The sequence below is a fragment of the Oryza sativa genome, chromosome 2 (genome assembly GCF_034140825.1).
Source record: "Oryza sativa Japonica Group chromosome 2, ASM3414082v1".
In the NCBI taxonomy this organism is placed as follows: Eukaryota; Viridiplantae; Streptophyta; class Magnoliopsida; order Poales; family Poaceae; genus Oryza; species Oryza sativa.
Genome location: NC_089036.1, coordinates 26,123,630 through 26,146,191, shown reverse-complemented (window position 1 = coordinate 26,146,191; position 22,562 = coordinate 26,123,630). Strand labels below are relative to the sequence as shown.

Sequence of the window (22,562 nt, the reverse complement as noted above, 5' to 3'; positions counted from 1 at the left end):
AATCTATCTTGCTCCAACATCCGCCTTGGCTCGGAGCCTCGGACTCAATTGGACGGAGCCATCCTTTCGCTTTTTTCGCGCGATAAGCGAAACGGTATATTTGCAAATAAAAAGTAATTTGTGAATAAAACTTTTATATACGTGTTCTTAGCGATCTAAAAGTAAAGGCTGAAAAATAAACTTCGATGAAAAAATCTCAAAATCAGCTCTAAATTTAAGGTTGGAAATTTAAATTTTGGCTGATAAGCATAAGCATAAGCGAAAAGATTACCAGCATAGCAACAACCAACACAACTTAACAAAATCAGCACGAGAGCCAGGTTATGGATGATTGATAATGCAAAAAAAAAAAGTGAAGGCAAACCAATTATTGATTGTATGCGTAGTTTCAGAACAAATAACTGCAAACATCAGTTTAAGACCAACATTAATACATTAGTTGGTAACGAGAAAAATAATCAAACACAAAGATCAAACTTCAGGGCGCACAGGGAAGTAGCTAGGGAACATAATACAGTTCATCTACTTGACACACATACAAGTATATATGCACTTAACTATATAGACCCTGAGGATGTTTTCACCGGGGCCTCTAACCACATGGGATCCCAAACCTCCCAGGAAGGCAAGCAAAACACCAACCAAATCACGCTCTCTCTCCGCTTCGGAGAGGGCTACCTGGGCCCACATGCCAGTCCCACGCACTATTAGGCAGGTATCATCAATAGCTATAGCTACACAAAACAAGTTACTCCAATCTGCAACGCAAGAACGACACAATTCATCCGAAAGTAAACACGCCGTATGGGCCTCCTTGGGGAGCCCAGCCAACGAAACATCAAACATGGGCCGGAGGGGCCTCCTCTAGGCGAAGTTGAGGCGAGAGGTGTAGGTGGCCTTGGGGGTCCAGTTCTTGGGGATGACATCCTGGGCCGAGAGGGTCTGCCTGGTGGTCAGGGTTGTCAGCCTCACCGAGAAGGGCCCCACCAGTGGGCCCGGGGTGAGGCTCCAGGTGGCCCCCCAGATGTGCTTCATGTCCTGCCATTGTGCCGAGTTTGCCTGCACCCACGGCAAAATTGCAAATTACTCAGTGTACCCCAGAATGTAATTAACCAAATATCAGCTACTACGAGTAGAATCTTTGAATTCTTGTAGCGGTGTGTTCACTAAGAAAATCAGAACAAATGCTCTTTAGAATGAAGGGTGGTAGGGTACTGTGTGTCTGATATCCAACAAGCAGAGATGCTAGCATGGCCGGTGAGTGGTGATAGTGGAGTTTATTACGGACCTTTTGGACCAAAAAAGGATAGTGCATATGCTACCTTTGGTGCTCATATGGAGGAAAGATCACGTTAAAAAAGCGCGGCATAATTAGGCTGTGTTCTCATATGTGGGTTGGGAACTTATTGTCTCCGTACGAAAAACGGAGTGGTCCATTAGCACGTGATTAATTAAGTATTAGTTAATCTTCTATCTATCTATCTATTATATACTAAAAGTCCATTAAACTTCCTACAATCGCTCTCAAGTTGCCACGTGGCGCTCTAATAAATTAGAGAAATTCCTAGAAATTCTAATAAAAAAGCAAAACATCTAGCCCTTAATTTTCATTTAAATTGGTGGGTCCAATATTATACCCCGTTAGATAAAATTGATCATAAAACAAACAAAATACTATGGGTCCCACCTCTCATCTTTCCCCCGTGGTCACGTACGTACATGTGGGTATGTAGTACGTACGGCTCCCTCCATTTGTTTTCTTTTTTCTTCTTTTTTCCATTTATACAATTGATATATATATTAAATAATCATAATTTTACAAACAAAGAATATACCATCATATAACTCTTATAAACACAGGTAACTAAAATTTACACCATTATATGTTTACCCATTAAATTAATAATATAAGATAATTTTTACTTAAATCGGTGTACTCATTACTTTGTATTATTATTCTCAAATAATGCACTGTTTTAAAATAAAGTCTACACCATTATAGTGTGCACCCATTAAATTAACAATTTAAAATCTATATTAACTAATTTACATTTCCACTAGAACCGGTGGACCCATTATTTAAATCATCATCGGATCTATTGTTAATAAATAAAGTGTCCAAAGTTTTCGTTTTTTGGCTTGCTGCACAATGCACGTTTGCACCTTTGCCTTTCGCACTTTGTGACAAAGCATCGTGTCTGAGGCATCTAAGGTGATCACGACTGCTGCAGTGCTACCGCTTTGCCACGTATCAAATTGTATATGGAGATGATTAATTTTGTTAATAACATAAAAATAAAATTAAAGGTGTGATGCAATAAGAGAAGAATTAAGCACCGTGGGTTGAGTTTTTCTAGCACTTAGCTCTATTTAACCTGAAACCAAGAGTTGATTACATAATAATTATAATGTATTGTGTTATGTCGTATTTGGATTTTCAATTATTTGTTCTTACAGTTGAAAGAAATTATTATGTTATAAATATGAGCATAATATTAGTGAATATCAATAGAACTCTTACTAGGAAAAGAGTGTTATAAGGGAGTTTAAGGCCGTATTTTTTTTTCCGACTCCATCTTTTGGATTTTTGTTTGCACGCTCCACGCTTTCCAAGTTCCTAAATGGTGCTTTTTAAAACAACTTTTTAACTTTTTAGAAGTTAATTCATTAGTTTATAATCTCAAATAGCTATCACATAAATCAGATAATTCATTAATTTCAGTTGTTCTAAACCCTAAGTAGTACATATTTTTTTCATGCGAGTCTTGGTGATCAGTAAATTGGTGATCAACGCATAATCAAGATTGTAAGATAAATTTGTAAGAGCTACTATGAACAATTGTAAATAGGTGTCAAAATATGTACTACTTCTAATGGCTATCACATAAATCAGATAATTCATCAATGTCAGTTGTCCTAAACCCTAAGTAGTATTTTTTTTTTCATGCGAGTCTTGGTGATCAGTAAATTGGTGATCAACGCATAATCAAGAGCCTAAGATGAATCTGTAAGAGCTACTATGAACAATTGTAAATAGGTGTCAAAATATGTACTAGTATTAATTAGACTTCTAATGGCTTGCTAGCAATGTATATAAACATGGACGAAGCTGGAACGAATATTAACATATATCCCATACATATATATTACATGGTTAATATTCTAATCACATGTGGTAAGTCCATTAAAATTTCTTAAAATTCCCCTAAGCTACCACGTGTTGCTCTAATAAATTAGAGAAAATATTAGAAATTCTAAGGGAAAAAAAACAAAGTATGTATTACTTGATTTTTACTTAAATCGGTGGGTCCAATATTATAAACCATTAGATTAAATTGATCTTATAACAAACTAAATACTACGAGGTCCCACCTCTCCACCTTCGGTACGCACCTACGTACGTGGGTACCTACGCTTCTCCTCCACATTTTCATTTTTCCCTTTATTTTTTTCTCCATGTATATGCTTCCCTCCCTTTCTTATTATGTCATGCGTCTTCATGAGATGATTTAATCACAAAAATTTTGAGTATCTTGCTCCCGTATTTTTCATTTGTAACCATACTACAAGCAATAATTTATTATTTACTCGAGAAAGAAAACATGATTCAAAAGTCGTAAGTACTTAATCCATCTCCTACTCAAAAGTTTGTGAATGGATTTTCAAGATACCTTAAAAAATATAACCCTTAAATTATTACAAAAAATATTGCAAAATAAAAGTATCCAAACTTTAGTTTTCCCTTAATTTATGAGACAAAATTTTTAAACAAACAATAAAAATCTTACCTTTTAATATTATAAGTGCCCGCGCATGCGCGCGGGCCACCTTCCTAGTTTTTTTAAAAAATGGATTAATTTGATTTTTTAAACAACTTTTATATAGAATTTTTTTTATAAAAAATACACCGTTTAGCAGTTTAAAAAACATGCGCGCAGAAAATGTGGGAGAAGGATTGGGAAAAGGTGATGCCGAACACAGCCAAGAAGCCTAAAAGGGGGCCAAGCAGGGCACTTGTTTTGGGCTGTCAACTAGAATGGCACCCATGGTGGATAGATGGATTAATGGATATGTTTCAATATGCATGGTGGAAAAAGTTGGCTGAAACCAGTAGGGGTTTGGAAGGGTGATACTAGTACAGTATAACAAATGGTGTAGTAGGTAACATATGGCTGCAGAAATGTTTAACGTGCAAGAAAAAACTGCAAGGAGCTACTCCCACCATCTCAAAATATAGCAAGTACTGAATTATTTACATTCAAGTACTAGTACTACAAGTTATCATTAGATAATCGGTATAGTAGTTTCTTTTTAGCTTGGCGCAGTTCTTTCAACATGCGATTCTAGAACTATAGATCTGTTGCCCTGGACAAAAGGGGGCAACAAAGCAAAGGGCCTACTCCTTTGCTGCCTGTTCGTCCAGGAAATCATCAGCCGTGTCCCCCAACCACATGTGAGAACTGAGAAGAGTGATCCATCCCTGACTCACATGCATGGATGCCATGAAAGCAGAGCACTGTACAATATATTTACTCATCTAAAACACCATTTCCCCCCTGCTATCAGGTAAGTGTACTATGCAAGTTGAGTAGAGTGCGTGCAACTATGCAAGTGAGCGACAATTGGGAATGCAAAGGCAGAAGCAGTACTATTACTAGCCAGGACCTGAAATTGACGGCAATCGAGTTGGACCATTTCTTTTACCTGTTTTAGCTGCATGGATCCAATGTCGCCGTCTCCATCCTCGAATTCGACGAGAAGCGAGAGCCAGAAGGTCGTCGAGCCCTCGTTCACGTGGAAGGCAATGTTCTTCCCCCCGTACTTGCACGCCGTCCTGAAAAACGACGACAAACTCGTGAGCATGCAGCTATCGTTAGTAGTAAAACCGTAAAAACTGTTTCCTCGCACGATATGAATATGACAAGCGTGAACTCTGCAGCTACCAGCTACTCCATCTAGCATTGCGTTTTCCATGGTGTGCCCTGCCCGGCCGGCCTCTTTAATTTCTTCACGGTATCCAGACTAGCATGCAGTGAATCTGTGAATGGAGAGAAGGCATGGATGACCACACGTCCACACCGGGAGGTCGTGACGAGAGGAGTCTTGCATCGCATGGCGCCTCCAAGATCCAACACTCCAACAGTCCAACTACTGCGAGCGCAGACGCAGAGGCATATGTTCACCATGGACCATGGTCCTCTCTGTACTTCAGATCTGACAGTGTCTTCCTCCTCATTAATTTATGCCTCGACATTTTTAACCTTCGTGCCTACTCTAATTAATTAAGCATGCTGTACAATTGCCGGGCAGGGAAAAAATACAGCGGTAGTACCAGCTGCAGCCTGCAGGATACGTACTTTTTGGCAGAGTTCCAACTGGCTTTCTTTTCAGTTCCAAGTGGCTGCGTTCTCTCAGTAAACGTCAGGCATGCCAACAACAACATACGGACCACCACGACGTACGCCGTGCACGATCTGCCTCTGCCCCCCAGGCTATGCAATACTGTAGTATAATAAGCTGAGTAAATGTACTGTTAGGTGCTCACCTGCGGTACACCACCGAGATCTCGCCTCGGTTCTGCAGCTGGCCGCCGTGGCCGGCGACGGCGAGCCTGGCGAAGGCGGCGCCGCTGAGGTCGAAGTGCGTGCGGCCGAAGGCGCAGACGCCGCCGGGGCACTCGTCGGTGACGATGACCGTGACGGCGCGGCGCGAGCAGATGCTGGCGTCGAGGCAACGCACCTTGTAGCAGGCGCCGCACCCCTCGCCGCCCTTGAACAGCACGGGGCTCACCGCGCCCACCCGCGTCTTCATCGGCACCACGTCCACCAGCGTCCCGTATCCACACGCGCCGCCTGCAAAAAAAAAAAACGTACATACATACAGCCAAACAGGTTACAACTCTGAAATTAGAAATGCTCACGTGATTACCCGTCATCTAAAAATGAGATTCGTAATTTAAAATTGGTCTAATCTAAGTTACTACATTTTTGGACGATGGTTGTATAGAAGTTTACTGCCGACCAGGCCCATGGACAGTCAAGGAAGAAGACATGCATGCATGCTTGATGCTTGCATGGACACGCAATGAACAGTTCGTTAATTTGGGCCGTAGTGTGCCAGATACTAGAAAACGGGAAGGGAAAGCTTACACATGGAAACATCCATCGTGGCCTCATGGTGGGCACTGGGTGACTCAGATCTGGTAAAAATTTATACTGGCCAGTGGCCACGGGGCAACGCGATCATTTGTTGGGGTGGGGGGGGGGGGGGGTAGCTAGCCGAGATGTGAATGGCTGTATATATAACGGACAGGAAGACATCAGGAACTTTGTGAATATGCGTTATTGCGTTAAGTGTGGTAACAGAGAACAAACCTAACGTAAGTTCAGCATTGTCAGGTCTCAGGTGTGTGCACTTTATGCAGTTCGCCCATGATAACAAACGGTGGAAATTTTGTCAGCAGTTAATTTCTCCGGCCGTATGCCCACTCACTTGTTTGCTTGTGTCCGGCGCAAAATATACCGGGAGTGTCGGTGGATTAAAGCGGCTGGGTTTTCCTCAGTTTCCCGTGTTGGTACGTTCCTAGCTACTCGTAAATGCGGCAAAGCTAAAGGACCCGACACAGGGGCACGCCCTAGCTAGGCTCCACGCTCGTGTGCCGGCCATTATAAATTTATAATCTTTCACAATCACAAACATGCACGAATCTTAAAGGCTCCGGACGCGCCCGTCCTAGCGTGACACTAGTGCGGGAATGCACGTAGGCCCGCCGAAATTCCGGGCCAACTACCGAGAGGAGAGGCACCAAAAATGTGCCAACGGCTAGAAGTACGCCATTTTCTTAGGAAGCTAGAAACACTGCAGCTATAGGATGCGAATCTGACGGTTAATACCAAGTGTGATCTGGAATAATCATCAAAGGAGAAAAGAACGAAAACCTGGCCTGATGCGTCAGTCGCAGCGCGCAATGCGTGCATTCTGCACAGGGGACCGAAGGCCGCCATTGTTGAAGACTTGAAGCTTAATTTTCGCGAACGTAAATTAATTAAGCTTATCTACTCTCTTGGAAGGTAAAGGAATCAGGTTAATGATGTCGTAGCAGCTGCAGGGTTTAATTAAGTGGTAGGAGCTAGAGCTCACCGTCGCTGCCGTCGCCGTCAGCGCTGCCGTACCAGGTGGCCGTGGCCGGGTGCCACTCCGGGTCGACCACCCTGTGCGCCGCACCAGCCTCGCCGGAGTCGAAGACGAACGCGGCGGACAGGAGAGACACGAAGAGCACGGAGCGTATCAACATGGGAGCAGACGAGCTCGAGGAGAAGGCTGCCATAGCGAAGAGCTAGCTGATCGAAGCAGCTATCCTGTCGCTACTGCCGTCTTGTTTGTGCAGGAGCAGCTCACTCTCACTCCTCTCACTCCCCCTGTGCGTGGGTCGCTTTTAAGCCTTCGAGAAGCCCCAGTCCCCGAAGCTCTGAGAGCTCAGGATGGACGCTAGCTCGCTGCACAAATGGCACGAACGGGACACAGGGGAATGGGGGATGCACGGGCCTGCAGAGTACACTAGGGTGGTGACTGGATTTATAATGTGTGGACAACGGTAGAAAAAAGTTGGTGGTGGCATGCAGTTTTTGTACACGCATATATGGAGGACTAGTGCTTAATCGATCAACATGGGTAACCCCAGCCGCCCGTTTTCTCGGTTGGTGCTATAATGGGGCGAGCTTGACTTTTGCCACATGATTGATGGGGGGGCTTGTTTATGGTCGTCCACGATAATTAACAGATTTGTTAAAAATATGTCGCCAGTTTTTTTATCAAAAAATAGTCGATTTTGTGACAGTACGATTTACATCGAGATTCGTGCTAGTGCAAAAGAAAATCATAAGGCGCCGTGACGGAGAATCAAACCCAGACCTTCAAAGTCGCAGACAGCTCCTAACCAACCGAGCACAGTATTGCTATTCACTTTATTGCCAAAAAAAATTAATAATGAATTTTAAAGTACTTATATACTAATTACCACTTACTTACATTCACTTACACGGCACTTACACTATAATTACATGTGTAATTTATTCACTTACACTGTACTTACATAGCACTTACACTATAATTACATATGTAATTTAGTGACTTATAATGTAAATACATGCTGACTATTTTTTGGTGAAAAATATGGTGCCATAAATATAGCTACTCCCATAATTAATCCCACTGTTGATATATGTTTCTTTTTTCTTATGAGTAACTTTGCACGCTCGATTATAACTGTGGTATATAGTAGACCTATTTGATATTGCAGTGGTAAGAGATTTGTGGTTTTAACTCTAAAGTCCTATATTTAATTCCCAACACGCTCATAATTTATTCTTAAAACATGTTTGGTGAGACGTCTCTTCCTCCAAATCTTACTTTTTATTTGGCTTTGTATTTTGTTAAATTACAATTTTTTTCTTCCTGTCTGAGCAACAAATATTGTTCGATTTGTCAAATTATATTTATTCACATTGTTGTCCTTGATAATTTGTATCATACGCCTTAACATCAGTCCTAACAAAATAGAGTTTGCATGTGTGAACTCCACAAAAATGCAAACCGGTTGCAGCTCCCAGTCACCTTGAACTCCAAATGAACACCCTTAAAAATTAAATAACCCACATATATATGGACCTCCCCGGCCGTAAACACGCCAGCGGGTTGATCTACTTCCTCGGTGATCTTCTTGTCTCAGCAAAGGTAATGATGATCAAGGACGGCACCAAAGCTGCGCGCCGTGAAGATGGTGGGGGCGCGGAAGAACACGGATGCCACGGTTTAATGTTGTACGTGCCGATCGAAGCCGGAAGGCCCGGAACGCCGGACACGGCCGCCAGAAGCCGCGCTGTATCATCCCCGGCCCCGGCCTCTCGCCATGTGCGCGCGCGCGGCACGCTCCGATCCGGCCGCGCCCACGAGAGTACACGTACGTACGACACCGTGTGCGTGTGTCCGTTGCGTGATGCGGATCGATCGAGCGGAGCGGCGGCGGCCGTATCGATCGATCTCGCTTCGCCGGATGGATTGACCGTTGCGGTTTTGCGGCACCGGCTTCGTAGGAGTACGTACGTACATGGGGAAGGAGGCCGGGAGGTAGTTGGGTGAAAGACCGAAAGTACATTTTGCGTCCGTTAATTATCGGTCTGTTGCTTCTTGCTTGTAAACCCAGTTGTAATTGGCTGGCTACTTGTTGGAGTCAGTCTCAGTCCGCACAGTTTATATTGCCACTACACTGTGATCTGACAGTCCATGTTTGGTTCCTTTCTCCAATTTTTCATCAGTGATTGATCTTCCGGCCGGGCTACTTTAATTTGTATATTGCCTGCATTTTTGTTGGCTTTAGAGGATAAGATTCGTGCGATCACCATGGGTCAATATGGTCGATCGATTTCCTCTGCAGAATTTCCTGTTATAGTATTCGTTTGGTGAGCCATGCATGCGTTAGGTGAGCTAAGTTAACACTGCTTTGATTTCGATTACGTTTGAGCGTCGCCAAACACAGGTTTATTGTCATGGGGCTGTTGTTACCTTGGGTGTGGCACAAACGGACAGGATCTCTCACTATTGTGATCTGTAATCTGAGTAATCTCAATGAAGCACCACGTGTTCAGTGGGACCAGGGCTATAAATTTTTCTTGGACCCGAGCGCGGTTCATTCAATCAGAACAAAAACGTTAAAAGTACTGTAGTACTACGCTAACCTACCTAAACTATTCACAGAATCACAGTTACACAGGTTACTGGTAACCTGCTGTCAGAGTTTCAAGAGTTAGTGAACCAGAAAGGTCCCAAGCCAGCACAGCGAAGGTCCATTCCTTCCATGGTCCACATCATTAAGAGCTCATCTCAGAGCTCCACGAATTGCCACCATTTCCTCTGCATGGATTATTAATCCATGGTTGCAGAGTTCAGAGGGAGGCGTAAATTTTGGGTGGCATTCCTGCTGGACTGGCTACTCCGCTATGCACACAGCTCCCTGCTTAAACAGTTAAACTCGCAAAGTGTGTTAATTAAGCTAAACACGAGCCTACCAACCGCTAATCCACTGTAGATTGCTTAGAGCAGACGCTGCCGAGTACGGAACCACGGGCCCAACTTACTGTACGTACTCGATATGCTCCACTACGTTCTTCTCCTTTCTCTCTTTCCGGGCTGTTAAGCTCGATCGAATCGACGATCGCCTGACTCCACGTGAAACCGAATAATGTACGTACGAGTAGTGCATACTAATACCATCTCAAAAAAGAAAGTGAAAAGAATAATGTACTACAAGTACAGTTACGGGCCGTTCGAGCAGATCGCGTTTATTTTCTCGTTTTCTCACCGCTTGTGAGAACGAGAGGCGCATGAGCCGGTGACAATGTGGAGGGATCTGGGTGGTTCTGCGCATTTGTTCTTCGTGCTTAACCGAAAGCGCGGCGGCGCCTCCGGTGTGAATCCTGGAGTAGCTTATTGTCGGGCCGTGCAGGCATCCCATGCGGGATGCGGCTAGAGGTCAAAGACGAGAGACAGGGGCTAGTTGGGGGTTCGTGCCTTTTGTAGGCGGGAAAGAGCGGCGGTGACGGACGGGAACAGCGGCTTTACGCGCGCGTTCCGTGTTATGAGGCGTGCCGGATGCGGTGTGGCAGGGAGGCCGGATCGAACGCAAAGCCGCAAATTGACTGGCCGGGCTTTCCTCTCAAAGGGTTTCTGTGCAGAAAGGGTTTCGCTTTCGTGGCTCATATCATATGCATACACTTTTGGATACAAAAGGGACTCTACAAAAGATGATTTATAGGATACGAAGAACTTGCGCACCACAATAAGAAAAAAATGGCCCACGGCCCAAGCCTGGTAACGAGCCTGTCACTAGGAATTTTTGGGCTAAAAGCTAGGGTAGATCCATTTACCCACTAAACCTTTCGTAAATTTATCCTAATGAATTTTTAAGGTTGCTCTAAAAATATAAATTGACCAAACGACTCAAACCATTAGAACATAGGTTTAAGGGGTTCGACCCAAAATGACTTTATATATATAAATGTTTCAATTTGTACTAAGTTGCTTCTCTATATAATAAATCATTCCTACAAAATTCAAAATTTAACAATTTTTTAGAGTGTGAAGGCGAGTTTAAAAATTTTGAGACCGAGTTTTACACACATGTAACTATAATTTTTGGATCTTAGTAATGCATCGTGGGCCACGCATGTCTAAATGGCTTAAAATTTGAACGAAGTTGCTTCTCCATATAATAAATCATCTCTACAAAATTTAATAAAATTTGATAAGTTTTTATAATGTGAATGTGAGTTTAAAAATTTCAGGCCTGAGTTTTCCATACATGTAATACGAGTTTTTTTGTCTACCAATAATATAGTTGAACCATTTGGATATCCATAGATAATCTATTGATATAACATATTCTTGATGGATTGACCCTATTAAATCATGGATCAATAAACTTACTTAAAACGGTTTAGGTTAGATCCATATCCTAACCATTCCCATCCTGAGTAAGTCTGGCAGTCTGCTGGGCCAAAGTTGCGGCCTCTAGACTGATTTCGATGTGTCAAACCTTGTTGGTAGCAGAACTGCAAGTTCTTGTTAGGTTTGGGCCTAAATGCTCTTTTACGGGCTGGACTCGAGAAAAGGAAGTCCGTGGCTCATGGGCCAAATTTATCTCATGTCTCGTGTAATTTACACTTGCACATGTGCAAAACTGCAAATGAACTGCTAATTCGTCAGTTCATCTGCGTATCACCATCACGGAGATGCTCCCGGAGCACCGCAAGTACATCTCCGAAGCTCACGACTCCGGTTAGCGCGCCGCTGACCTCGTCGACGACCCAGACGTACCCGACTCGGTGCGCAAGAGCCTGCGCCATGACTGCCACCAGCGAGCTCCCAGCATGGCATGCGGCGACGTCCTTCGTCGACCTCCACCTGAAGCTTCCCGACGACGACCTCCTTGCGCGCCGCGCACGCCCAAAAGGTGAGTCCTCGTCGGACGATGCCGACGAGGAAGACGATGGGGATAACGGCAGAGACGAGGCAGCGTCGTCCGCGGCGTCCATGAGGTCGGCCATGGCGTCCATGCCCCTGCCCTTGAGCTGCGCCCTGATGGAGCGAAGCAAGAACTCCGGCGGAGACAACGAGCAGTCTATGTACGTCATGACGTCGCCGGCGGAGAGCGCGGCGAAGGCCGCGGACGCCGACTCGATGTCGCACGAGCCGAGAACTCCGGGGCAGATCTCGCCGACCAGGGCGTCGTCATCGGCGACGACGGCCACGGCGGTGCCGTCCGCGATGGATCTCCGCAGGAGCGGGATGGCGTCGAGCGCGTCGTCGTCTGCGTGCACGGCGTGCACGTCCCGGCGGACGAGGCCGAGGGAGGCGACGGTGCGCGCCGCGACGGGGGCGAACAGGGAGATGGAGTAGCTGAAGAGGTGGCGGACGATGTCTTCCCGCGTCAGCACGCAGTAGTCAGTGGCGGCGGCGGGGTTGGCCGGGGAGCAGCCGGAGACGTGTACGTGGTGGTGCTTCCTGCTGCGGGCGGCGTGCGCGTGGAGCGGGACGAGCAGGGTCTGAGCGTCGTTGCTCAGCAGCGCGTCAATGGCGTCGAGCAGGCTGCAAAGTTGGACCAGATCACACACAGTTCAATTCGATTCCCGGTTTGCGTCGTGGCATTCCACGGCTGATGAATCAACAGCGGAATTAACAGCGGCGGCGCCGGCTGTCACGTGCGTACCTTGTGAGCGAGTCGACGCGGAGGGCGGCGCCGTGATGATCGCCACCACCAGCGTGCACGGCCGCCGCGAGCGCGGACACGGGCCGGCCGAGCGCGGCCGCGGGGTCGCTGAGGTTGTCCGCGTCGCCGCACACGTAGCAGAGCACGTCCGCGACGCTAACCTTGACGACGACGCACCCCGCGGCGATCTTCTTCCCGCGGGAGTGGCGGAGCGCCTCATCAGCGTCGACGACGAAGACGAAGGGGTCATCTCCGGTGCGGAGCGCGGCGAGGGCGGCCGCGACGGGAGTGGACGGCGGCAGCACGCGCGCCGGCGGCTTGCCGATGCAGAGATCGGACACGACGTGGGACAGAAGGCTCGCCGCCATGCACGCGTCGATCGGGAACTGTATACAGTATACGTAGTACACTACTGCCCCGGCCGGTCGAAATGGCGGTGCAAATGGGTGGAAGTGTCTATATTTCAGCGAACTAGTGAAGGGTATTTATAATCGTCGACGAGCAAAGCAGGTGCGCGGATGTAGTAGTATGCCGTGAGCTGTAGATTTTGCAGCGATGTTTGGAACGCTGTTGCATGTGTACTACTGTGGAGTAACAGTTTTCACAGCTACCCCACCCATCTGCATCTGTACAGAATGGGAGGTAGGACGCCTGATCTACGACCAGGAAGTTCCATGGAAAGTGATAGACTGATAGATAAGCGAGCCGAGCCGCGCTATTCGGCGGCATCTTGCGGCGCCGTGCATCATCTCCTCGTCGCGTAGCGATACGGCCCCAACCGCCGCAATGTGATCTGCCATCGTCCGTCTCGATAGGTACGGCGCGTCGACGCGACAACAGCTGTGTTTTTCTTTTTTTTAACTCGTATAATAGCTGTGTTTTTGGCACGGCAGGTCGACGTGTTCTTCTTCTAATTAAAACCACGGGGCTATATGACTAGATTATACTCATACTTTGCGTCTCCTGAACAGCTTGTTCACGGGCTGTGCCCCAGTGTCCGCGTTCTGAAAAGAATTGGATCTGTGAATCTGTATGAGAAATATTTTGATATTTTGAGATTTGGACGCTACTGCGTCGTACGGGGACAGGACGCATCTTTCTCTGAATTCGCCATCGCGTCCGCCGTGGCAGCTGATCAGGTAAATAGTCCAACCATGCATGTGTGCCTTTTCTTGCACAGCTGATCAGGTGACTGAGTCCAACCATGTGCGGCTTTTCTTGCATCCACCTGCTTGGCTGCTTGCTATAGCGAAAGACAAATTGAACAAGTATTGGTACTAGTAGTATGTTTGCCACAAGCCCACAACAGAGTGGTTGAAGGTTGAAACTCCAACGAATTATCTCAAAGACCATCGTGCTTGCCTAGTTGCCTTTGCTTTCACAGTTTGGCTAGTCAAATGTAACAAGTGCTAATACATGACTGAGATCTCTCCCTTCAGTCAACTGACAGGAGGGATGATACATCAATCTAATTTCCACGAGGGCATTGGATTTGCTCTCTGTTGGGGAAGCCCATGCAACTTTTGCATGGATCAGTTTTTGGCCCAACTGGATTTTGTTTCATTCACGATTATATTTGGGTGACCACCAAACTGCTAAATTGGATTGTGCCTAATCCAATCAGTAAAGTTGTAGGCCCAATCCAGCGTCCCATATAGAGCCTCAGAAAATCATAAGACTATGACCATAAATATTACTCTTATGAGTACTTTCCATAGTAGTGGAATTCCACTAGAATTATTACGTGTAGGAACAACCTAAACTCTACCACCAGTAGAAAATTCTACTAAAAATAGTTGAGATTACAGTATAAACAGATATAATCTATTGGATGAAAAAAAAAGGCATAGATTGAACTAGAAACCACCGTAAAAATGTCTAACTGGTTCTTATATGAAAAGGTTAATTTGATCCATGTCATTAGAAATATGCCGATCCGATTCAGGCACGTGCCGACAGAGAGAGGCGGATCCGCCGGCGGGGAGTCGGAAGATTTGAGCGGAGGCAGAGGACTTAAGTGGGACAACTGCGCGTCGAGGCTGAGTCACGCGGCGAGAAGGACGCCGGACTGGGGCGGAGGCTGGCGAGGTTGCTCCGCCGAAAGCGCTCCATGGCGGGCTCTATCTCCGGCGGCAGCGAGTACGACAAGTAATCGCTCGACAGCTTCATCAACTCGCTGGCGACGCTCAAGCTGTTCAGGAGTGAGCGATGTAGAAGAAGGGCGGTGCGGCGCAACCAGCTGTGTCTCCGGCGGTGGAGAAGATGGTCGCGCCGCCGCCACCGCGCACGCGTTCGTGGTGAGCGTCTTCGCTGGTGTGTTGGCAGTCAAGGCAGCGTACGTATAGCTGCAACAGGCGCAACACCCCTACGACGCCAAGGAGATACAATCAGCGGATGCAGCGATGGTCGCCGAGCTCACCAAGCTCTCCGACCACAACTGGAGGTTCGCCAAGGATCCCGTCGACACAGCCAAGAGCGTGGTGGTCGGGTCCGCGGTTCTCGCGGAGCACGCTGACGAGCAGCACAACTGTCGCCCAGGGAAGAAATAAGAGAGATAATTTTTAGATAATGGAATGAAACATCCTGGCCTTTACTCAAGAGCTACAACCAATTATTACAATGTTCACATAAAAGCAGACTCACACAGCGAGTATGTAGCCAAAGTAATAAAACCAAAAGTAGAAATAAACTAATAAAAACCAAACTAGGTAAAGACCCCGCAACTACTGAATTCTATTGGTGAATCTCCACTCGAAGTTGGCAAATAGCTGCATGATAGTCGACTCAAGTTTACATTACGCATCTTTTATTTGCTTATATAATCATCATGTCTTTGTTTGAGCTCATTCCCGGAGCCAATATGTTACCCTGAAAAGAACCTGCAAATAAGATTTTGAAGGTGGTCTATCAAAAACCATTTCATTTCTACTAAACTAGAGAGCCCAACATGCAGCGGAGGCTCCAACAAGAATAAGATCCTTGATCTTTTTATTAATACCTACAAGCCAATTCCCAAACGTATGAGATATACTATGTGAGGGTATAAACTAAACACGAAACTGACATGTGGATCCCATGTTTATGGGTATTTTGGTCCATATGATGACAAAAAAACGTGACAATGATAACATGGTTCTTATTTTGTGCGAATTCGAATGTTATAGATACGAATAGATGAGTTATAATGACATTTATCTAAATCGGTATATTTGCAATGGTATGGTTCCAATTCATCCTATATGAAAATGGAAGACAAAACATGCTTTTGGTACAGTTGTGTCGGACTAAATTGAATGCTTCCACATTATCTTATAAATGAGTTAGTCTTGAAAAAAATACTTATATTTTAAAACAGGGTAAATTTTTTATTATCGGATTAACAATAGGTAAGTATTTCTTTTGGCTTGTCGCTCACAACCAATGCTGGACCGGAGACAGGCTGCATTGCCATAACCTACCTCACTCCGAAAAGTGTGTCTTCTATGACACAAACAAGAGGAATCAATTGCTCATATCCTTTGGCGCCATTGCCTATAAATACTGCAACTATGGTGGATGGTCTTGAACGGCATCAACAAACCCTCTTGCTTCCCCTCTAATGCATCTTCTTTTATTCATTGGTTGGGAGAGAAAGCAGGAAACTAATTGACACGACACAACAAAATGACTACGACATGATTGACATCTTAGCTAGTTGCGTGGGCAATTTAGAAAAAGCGAAACAATCAGGTCTTCAATGTTATAAGCAAGATGCTGAGAGAAGTGGCAGAGGTTGCCTGATGGCGCGAGGCAGGTGCACCCATCTAGCCACCCCTTGGTCGAAGAGAGTTACACCAGATTTTAGGAGACATCACCTTTAGCACCTCTTGGCCCTTATCTCTACTCTATTTTTCTCTTTTTGATTGTACATGATCTTTTGAAATGACATAACCTCAATCTAATCGATTAACATCCTAGAAAAATGACTAGTCACCACTCACTACTAGACGAGGGTGTCGTTCTCGTGACAAGACCTGCATCGATGGTACGTGCTTGTTGGCATTTGAATCAATTTGATCCGAAAGGTGCTGAAATTGGTTTGTGGTGTGCAATTTTATATCTTAGTTATGCCTTATCTAGAAATATCTTGTAATATACCTCTTGCAAAAATAACATATGGCTTAAATCTAGCCAGTAACAACCGGTAAAATGTTTTCGAAACATTGGCAACATCTTGTGCTCTCGCTGTTTTAGTTGGAGAGTATTCTAGTCCCTGAGGGGATGTCTTCTCATATATCTTTTTTTTTTCTTTCTAAATTTGATACAAATACTTGTAATTTTTTTAAATAAACTGATAATGTATAGTATAGTGATATCTATCCAAAAATTCAACCTAGATGTTGAGAAGAAAAAAAAATAAATTCATATATAAACAATATGCTACTATTCATACATTCTGTTTTTTTCTTCATATGGGAGTGAAAGGGCCTGTAGCCTAATGGTTACAAGAGCCTCAGTGGCACCTGAGGTCCTGGGTTCGACTTCCCATGGGAGCGGATTTTCCAGGATTTAACGGCGTTGTGCTTTCAGTGGTAGGCGACGTACCCGTCGACAGCGAGGCAGGTGCACCCATCTAGCTACCCCTTGGTCGAAGAGAGTTACACCAGATTTTAGGAGACATCACCTTTAGCACCTCTTGGCCCTTATCTCTACTCTATTTTTCTCTTTTTGATTGTACATGATCTTTTGAAATGACATAACCTCAATCTAATCGATTAACATCCTAGAAAAATGACTAGTCACCACTCACTACTAGACGAGGGTGTCGTTCTCGTGACAAGACCTGCATCGATGGTACGTGCTTGTTGGCATTTGAATCAATTTGATCCGAAAGGTGCTGAAATTGGTTTGTGGTGTGCAATTTTATATCTTAGTTATGCCTTATCTAGAAATATCTTGTAATATACCTCTTGCGAAAATAACATATGGCTTAAATCTAGCCAGTAACAACCGGTAAAATGTTTTCGAAACATTGGCAACATCTTGTGCTCTCGCTGTTTTAGTTGGAGAGTATTCTAGTCCCTGAGGGGATGTCTTCTCATATATCTTTTTTTTTCTTTCTAAATTTGATACAAATACTTGTAATTTTTTTAAATAAACTGATAATGTATAGTATAGTAATATCTATCCAAAAATTCAACCTAGATGTTGAGAAGAAAAAAAATAAATTCATATATAAACAATACGCTACTATTCATACATTCTGTTTTTTTCTTCATATGGGAGTGAAAGGGCCTGTAGCCTAATGGTTACAAGAGCCTCAGTGGCACCTGAGGTCCTGGGTTCGACTCCCCTGGGAGCGGACTTTCCAGGATTTAACGGCGTTGTGCTTTCAGTGGTAGGCGACGTACCCGTCGACAGCGAGGCGCCTGTGGTGACTTCCTCAATCTCTCCAAAATTTGTCGGCCAGTCTTCGAAAATGCTCATAGGGGTAGGGTGAGTGCGCGTGCGTTGTGAGTGTCTGCGTTGTACTGTGTAATTCTAAAAAAAACGGTTTTAAATTTTATGTTTTATTTTCAAGGATGTTCGAAATACATATTTTATTTTTTTCCGATCATGAAAACATAAATATTAATCCTAAGAAAAAAAACTGAATATCAGTTTTGGATTAGCCAAGCAGACACTTATAGATTGGTAACGTAATCTTTAGGCTTTTTAGGAGTGTTACTGTCACGTCATCTAGAGGCAACAGCTTGGAATTTGACCTGACCCCTTAAGCTAAAACAAGTGGCCGTTGTGGCTCGTTGACAGGGAGGGGTCAAAGATCCATCGGGACGCATGGACTGATGAACTGTATTTTTGTACAGTACACCATCAATGAACCCTAATTAAACCTTAGTGAAGAGTTTGTTTGGCACTTTCCAAGCACCTCCCTGCTTCATTGCTTCACCTTGTTGCTTGCTGTAATAGAGCTCTCTTCTTGGGCCAACACCTCTGAAGATTTAATGCTCGCTTGGAAACCCTGTTCCTCTCACTTCAACAAATTCTTGGCCTTTCTTTTGGAGCTCCCGTTTGGCCTGAGAAAGAGAGGATTGCTCCAGGAATCCAGGTCACAGCTCCAGCTTGAAAGATGGCTCTGATGAAGAGATGCTTCTGTGGATCCCAAGAAGATATCAAAGGTAGTAACAATTTGACAATTTGTTTCTTTCATGCTAGCCATGTCAAGTTCCTAGCAGTTAGGACTTGGGAGTTTGTAGTATAAATTCTTTTCTAGTCATGCATCGCTGGCGATTTTTAGATGATTATCTAATTGTTTGCGGACGTTTTCGTGATGCATGAGTTCTGGAGAGCTTGTTTGAACTCATGCGGTTTGTCCAAAACTCCAAATGGTGACGTTGTTTCTTTGTATTGTTTTCTGAACAGAGCTTCTGAACTTGAAAAATGTCCAGCTATTCTCCTATAGAGAGATCAGAGCAGCAACAAACAACTTCGACGATGGCAACAAGATAGGCCGAGGTGGATTTGGAACTGTGTACAAGGTAGCCAAGATACTACTACGTATTTTACACTTGATATTTTGTTCGTTTTAACTGAAAAATCTGAACTGCTGCACGAAGAGTAGGAAGAAATGGAGTAAATCAGCAGCCGAAAAGCCAGGATGGAAACAGAAACTAATCTCTGTCCCATGACACAGGGAACTTTTGAAGATGGTACTGCATTTGCTGCAAAGGTTCTGTCTGCTGAATCTGAACAAGGGATCAACGAATTCCTGACCGAAATCGAGAGCATTACTGAAGCTAAGCACGCAAACCTTGTCAGGTTGCTGGGCTGCTGTGTTCAGAGGCAAAACAGGATCCTGATTTACGAGTACGTCGAGAACAACAGCCTTGACAATGCATTGCAGGGTAAGAGATCTCCATTAAATTTCCACAATTATGCTCTATCTAGAGCAACGACGTACTTACAAATCTCCTGCAACATTTAGGTTCAGCTGCTGGAGTAACTGACCTCAGCTGGAGCACAAGATCGGACATCTGTATGGGAGTGGCCAAGGGACTGAGCTATCTTCACGAAGAGCACGAGCCAAGCATTGTGCACAGAGACATCAAGGCTAGCAACGTTCTCCTTGACAGAAACTACATCCCAAAAATCGGAGACTTTGGAATTGCCAAGCTGTTCCCGGACAATGTTAGTCATGTTAGCACACGTGTGATTGGGACAACGTAAGCTGTTCTTTCAGGCTTCAGCAATGATCGAGCTGCATGCAACATAATCGAAATAAACCTTATTCTCTGCATGCAGTGGCTACATGGCACCTGAATACGTCGTGCACGGACAGCTGACGAAGAAGGCAGATGTCTACAGCTTCGGAGTGCTCATTCTTGAGATCATCAGTGGAAGGAGGATGTCGCAGACCATTCGATCAGGCATGTTTCTCGTGCGGCAGGTCAGGTCCTGAACCCTGATAATTTCTGCCACCATGTCTACGCTGCTGATGAAGAACAGCATCGATCATGTTTTGTTGTTGCAGGCGTGGATGCTGCACGAACAGGGCAGCCTGCTGGACATGGTGGATCCGAGCATGAAGGGAGGTTACCCGGAGGAGGAGGCGCTCAAGTTCATCAAGGTGGCGCTGGCCTGCACGCAGGCGAAGCCGTGCAGCCGGCCGACGATGCGGCAGGTGGTGAAGCTGCTGTCGCGGCCGGTGTGCTTGGAAGAGCTGGAGATGCTCTGCCCGGGCTTCGTCGGTGACGGCCACACCCACGACGCTGCGGCGGCGGACACCGTCGGTAGCCCAGGCGTGATGGTCGTCTCGCCGGCTCTCTCGCCGAAGGTGAGGTGGCCGACGGGGACCGCAACGACCACTACTACCGAACACTAGATGTGTGCTGGTTGAGAATATCACATAGGTTATAGGTGCTAGATTTTCCAAATGTCATCATATTAGCGGTATCACAAATCCAATGACAATGAATCACGACTAATCTAAAAAATTACACGCTTAACATTCATAAAAAACTAAGGGCTGGTTTGGTTTGAAGCCTAAATTAGAATTACCAATATTTAGCAATTTCAATAGTGTTTAGTGTCTATTTGGTTTGAGGCCAAATTTTGGTATGCCTAAGAAAATAGGCCATTTCAATAGTGAACTTAGACTATTTTGTCTTCAATTCAAACACAAATTTGTCTTACCAAAATTAGTCATGCCAAAACTTACCAAAATTTGGCATTGACAAAATTTGGTAAGGCATATTTAGGCCACAAACCAAACCAACCCTAAATCACAAATTAATACATGGCTCCAAGGTCTCGTCCCATCAGAGACCAAGGTCACCGCCGCCCATTGGAGGCCACCACCACCCATCGGAGGCCGAGGATGCTGTTGCCGCTCACCACCATCACTCAGATCTAGAAATACCATAGTTAAATCTAAGGGTGGTGGGAGAGACCCGGGAGGAGGGTTTTTTTAGGTGAGGATGGGGAAGAAGTACATGCGCTATGTGAACCGTTGTTGCCGTTACTTGTGGCGGCTGGATCTGGCGGCCCCCAAGCTCGCGGTGGCGGGATCTGGCCGTTCCACACCCGAGCACATGGGGAGGCAGGGCCAAGGGAAGGGCGACGTAATCTCAATTTTTTTTAGGTGGGAATGGGGAAGAGGTAGTTGTTAGCCATATGGACCACCGCCGCCGTTGCTCATGGGCCATGGCAGCCGGATTTGGCTACCCTCAAGCTCGTGGCACCCGAGCTCGTGGGGAGGCAGGACCGAGGGAAGGGCGCCGCCGTGAGACAACGCTACCCGCCAAGGGAAGGGCGTGCCGCCATGCCGGCGAGCGTTTCTTGAGTTCGAAGGAGGGGGAGAAGAACGAGAAGGTGATGGCGGAGGATGGATTGTGGCTCAGCTAGGAAAAAAGATAAGTGAGACAAAATGAGGAGATGGGCTGGGAAAAGATAAATAAGGGCGAATCCACGAATGGACTGAGGCAGCTTGGTTCGGCGGTCTGATGTGTTAGTTTTTTTCAAAAAAAGAATTGGCACCCCTAGATAACGTGGCACCCATAGTGCCTTATAACGTGGCAACCTAACTCGTTGTTTTTATGAAAATCGGTACATATAACGTGACAACCTTATATGTGCTGGCATTTATAGTCTCCGGTTTTTATTTTTAACCTTTCCTAAGATATCAGGTGGACGGGAAATGGCCTATATAGGGGCGTCCCCTATTAGGTGTTCTATAGCAGTGGGTGTGGGTGACTATTGCTACTGCCGTGCATTCTGCCTCAGTCACGTGCATTCTGCCTCAGTGGGTGACTATTGCTACTACCGCAAGGTTCTGAGGTAGAGCAGCACGTAGCTAATACGTGCTTGATTTGCAAGCTGCGTGCAATTTGTTGCTTCTCAAAACCTTGCGCGGTTCGCGGTGACTTGTAAGTAGTGTTTTTGATGGTGATAAAAAACATGTGATTCCGTGAGATGTATACTAAATTAACTTTATTTGGTTGTCACACGTGAATTGGACGGGCTCGAGCACAGTGTGATCGCGTAGCTAGCAACGACGAGTACTTGGTGGGGACGCATCGCCAAGAGGGGTGTTTTGCTCTTGCAATTAAGCTAAACCTTACTTTTACCAAAGTGTGGTATGTGCGGCCTATTATAATTGGGCCGGTAAGCGCCTATGGTTAACACGTGGTCTAATACATTTGGTTCGAAAAGGATAAATGCCATGATTGCTATTTGGCGCACATGCATTATCAGTGCACATTTTTTTCATATAAAAGTTATTTGATGAAAGTTTTTTGAAAGGAAGTTTTTCAGATGAAAG

The 22,562-nt window shown here is 45.4% G+C and overlaps 3 protein-coding genes across 5 annotated transcripts; 1 reads left to right on the top strand and 2 right to left on the bottom strand.

Annotated features, from left to right (window-relative positions):
- Positions 1 to 353: 353 nt before the first annotated feature.
- Positions 354 to 7,578, bottom strand: LOC9267660 (expansin-B16-like). Of its 2 annotated transcripts, none has more exons than XM_026022728.2 (4): positions 6,150 to 6,259; positions 5,546 to 5,852; positions 4,705 to 4,834; positions 354 to 1,059 (listed from the first exon to the last, which is right to left on the bottom strand). In XM_026022728.2, the coding sequence occupies exons 1-4, from the start codon at positions 6,163 to 6,165 to the stop codon at positions 865 to 867; spliced, it is 648 nt and encodes a 215-aa protein (XP_025878513.1). In that variant the 5' UTR covers positions 6,166 to 6,259; the 3' UTR covers positions 354 to 864. The 2 variants fall into 2 exon arrangements, with proteins under 2 accessions (XP_025878513.1, NP_001403692.1); NM_001416763.1 differs by lacking the exon at positions 6,150 to 6,259 and adding an exon at positions 7,141 to 7,578 and having other exon boundaries at positions 355 to 1,059.
- A 4,087-nt stretch (positions 7,579 to 11,665) lies between these two features.
- On the bottom strand, positions 11,666 to 13,221 carry LOC4330102 (CBS domain-containing protein CBSX5). Its single transcript, XM_015768420.3, has 2 exons — positions 12,764 to 13,221; positions 11,666 to 12,642 (listed from the first exon to the last, which is right to left on the bottom strand). The coding sequence occupies exons 1-2, from the start codon at positions 13,129 to 13,131 to the stop codon at positions 11,757 to 11,759; spliced, it is 1,254 nt and encodes a 417-aa protein (XP_015623906.1). The 5' UTR covers positions 13,132 to 13,221; the 3' UTR covers positions 11,666 to 11,756.
- A 5,330-nt stretch (positions 13,222 to 18,551) lies between these two features.
- LOC4330101 (cold-responsive protein kinase 1) lies at positions 18,552 to 22,245 on the top strand. Of its 2 annotated transcripts, none has more exons than XM_015768525.3 (6): positions 18,552 to 18,921; positions 19,166 to 19,281; positions 19,437 to 19,647; positions 19,728 to 19,965; positions 20,045 to 20,189; positions 20,274 to 22,245. In XM_015768525.3, exons 1-6 carry the CDS (start codon positions 18,873 to 18,875, stop codon positions 20,622 to 20,624), a joined length of 1,110 nt encoding a protein of 369 aa, XP_015624011.1. In that variant the 5' UTR covers positions 18,552 to 18,872; the 3' UTR covers positions 20,625 to 22,245. The 2 variants fall into 2 exon arrangements, with proteins under 2 accessions (XP_015624011.1, XP_015624012.1); XM_015768526.3 differs by having other exon boundaries at positions 18,666 to 18,921; positions 19,734 to 19,965.
- Positions 22,246 to 22,562: the final 317 nt, after the last annotated feature.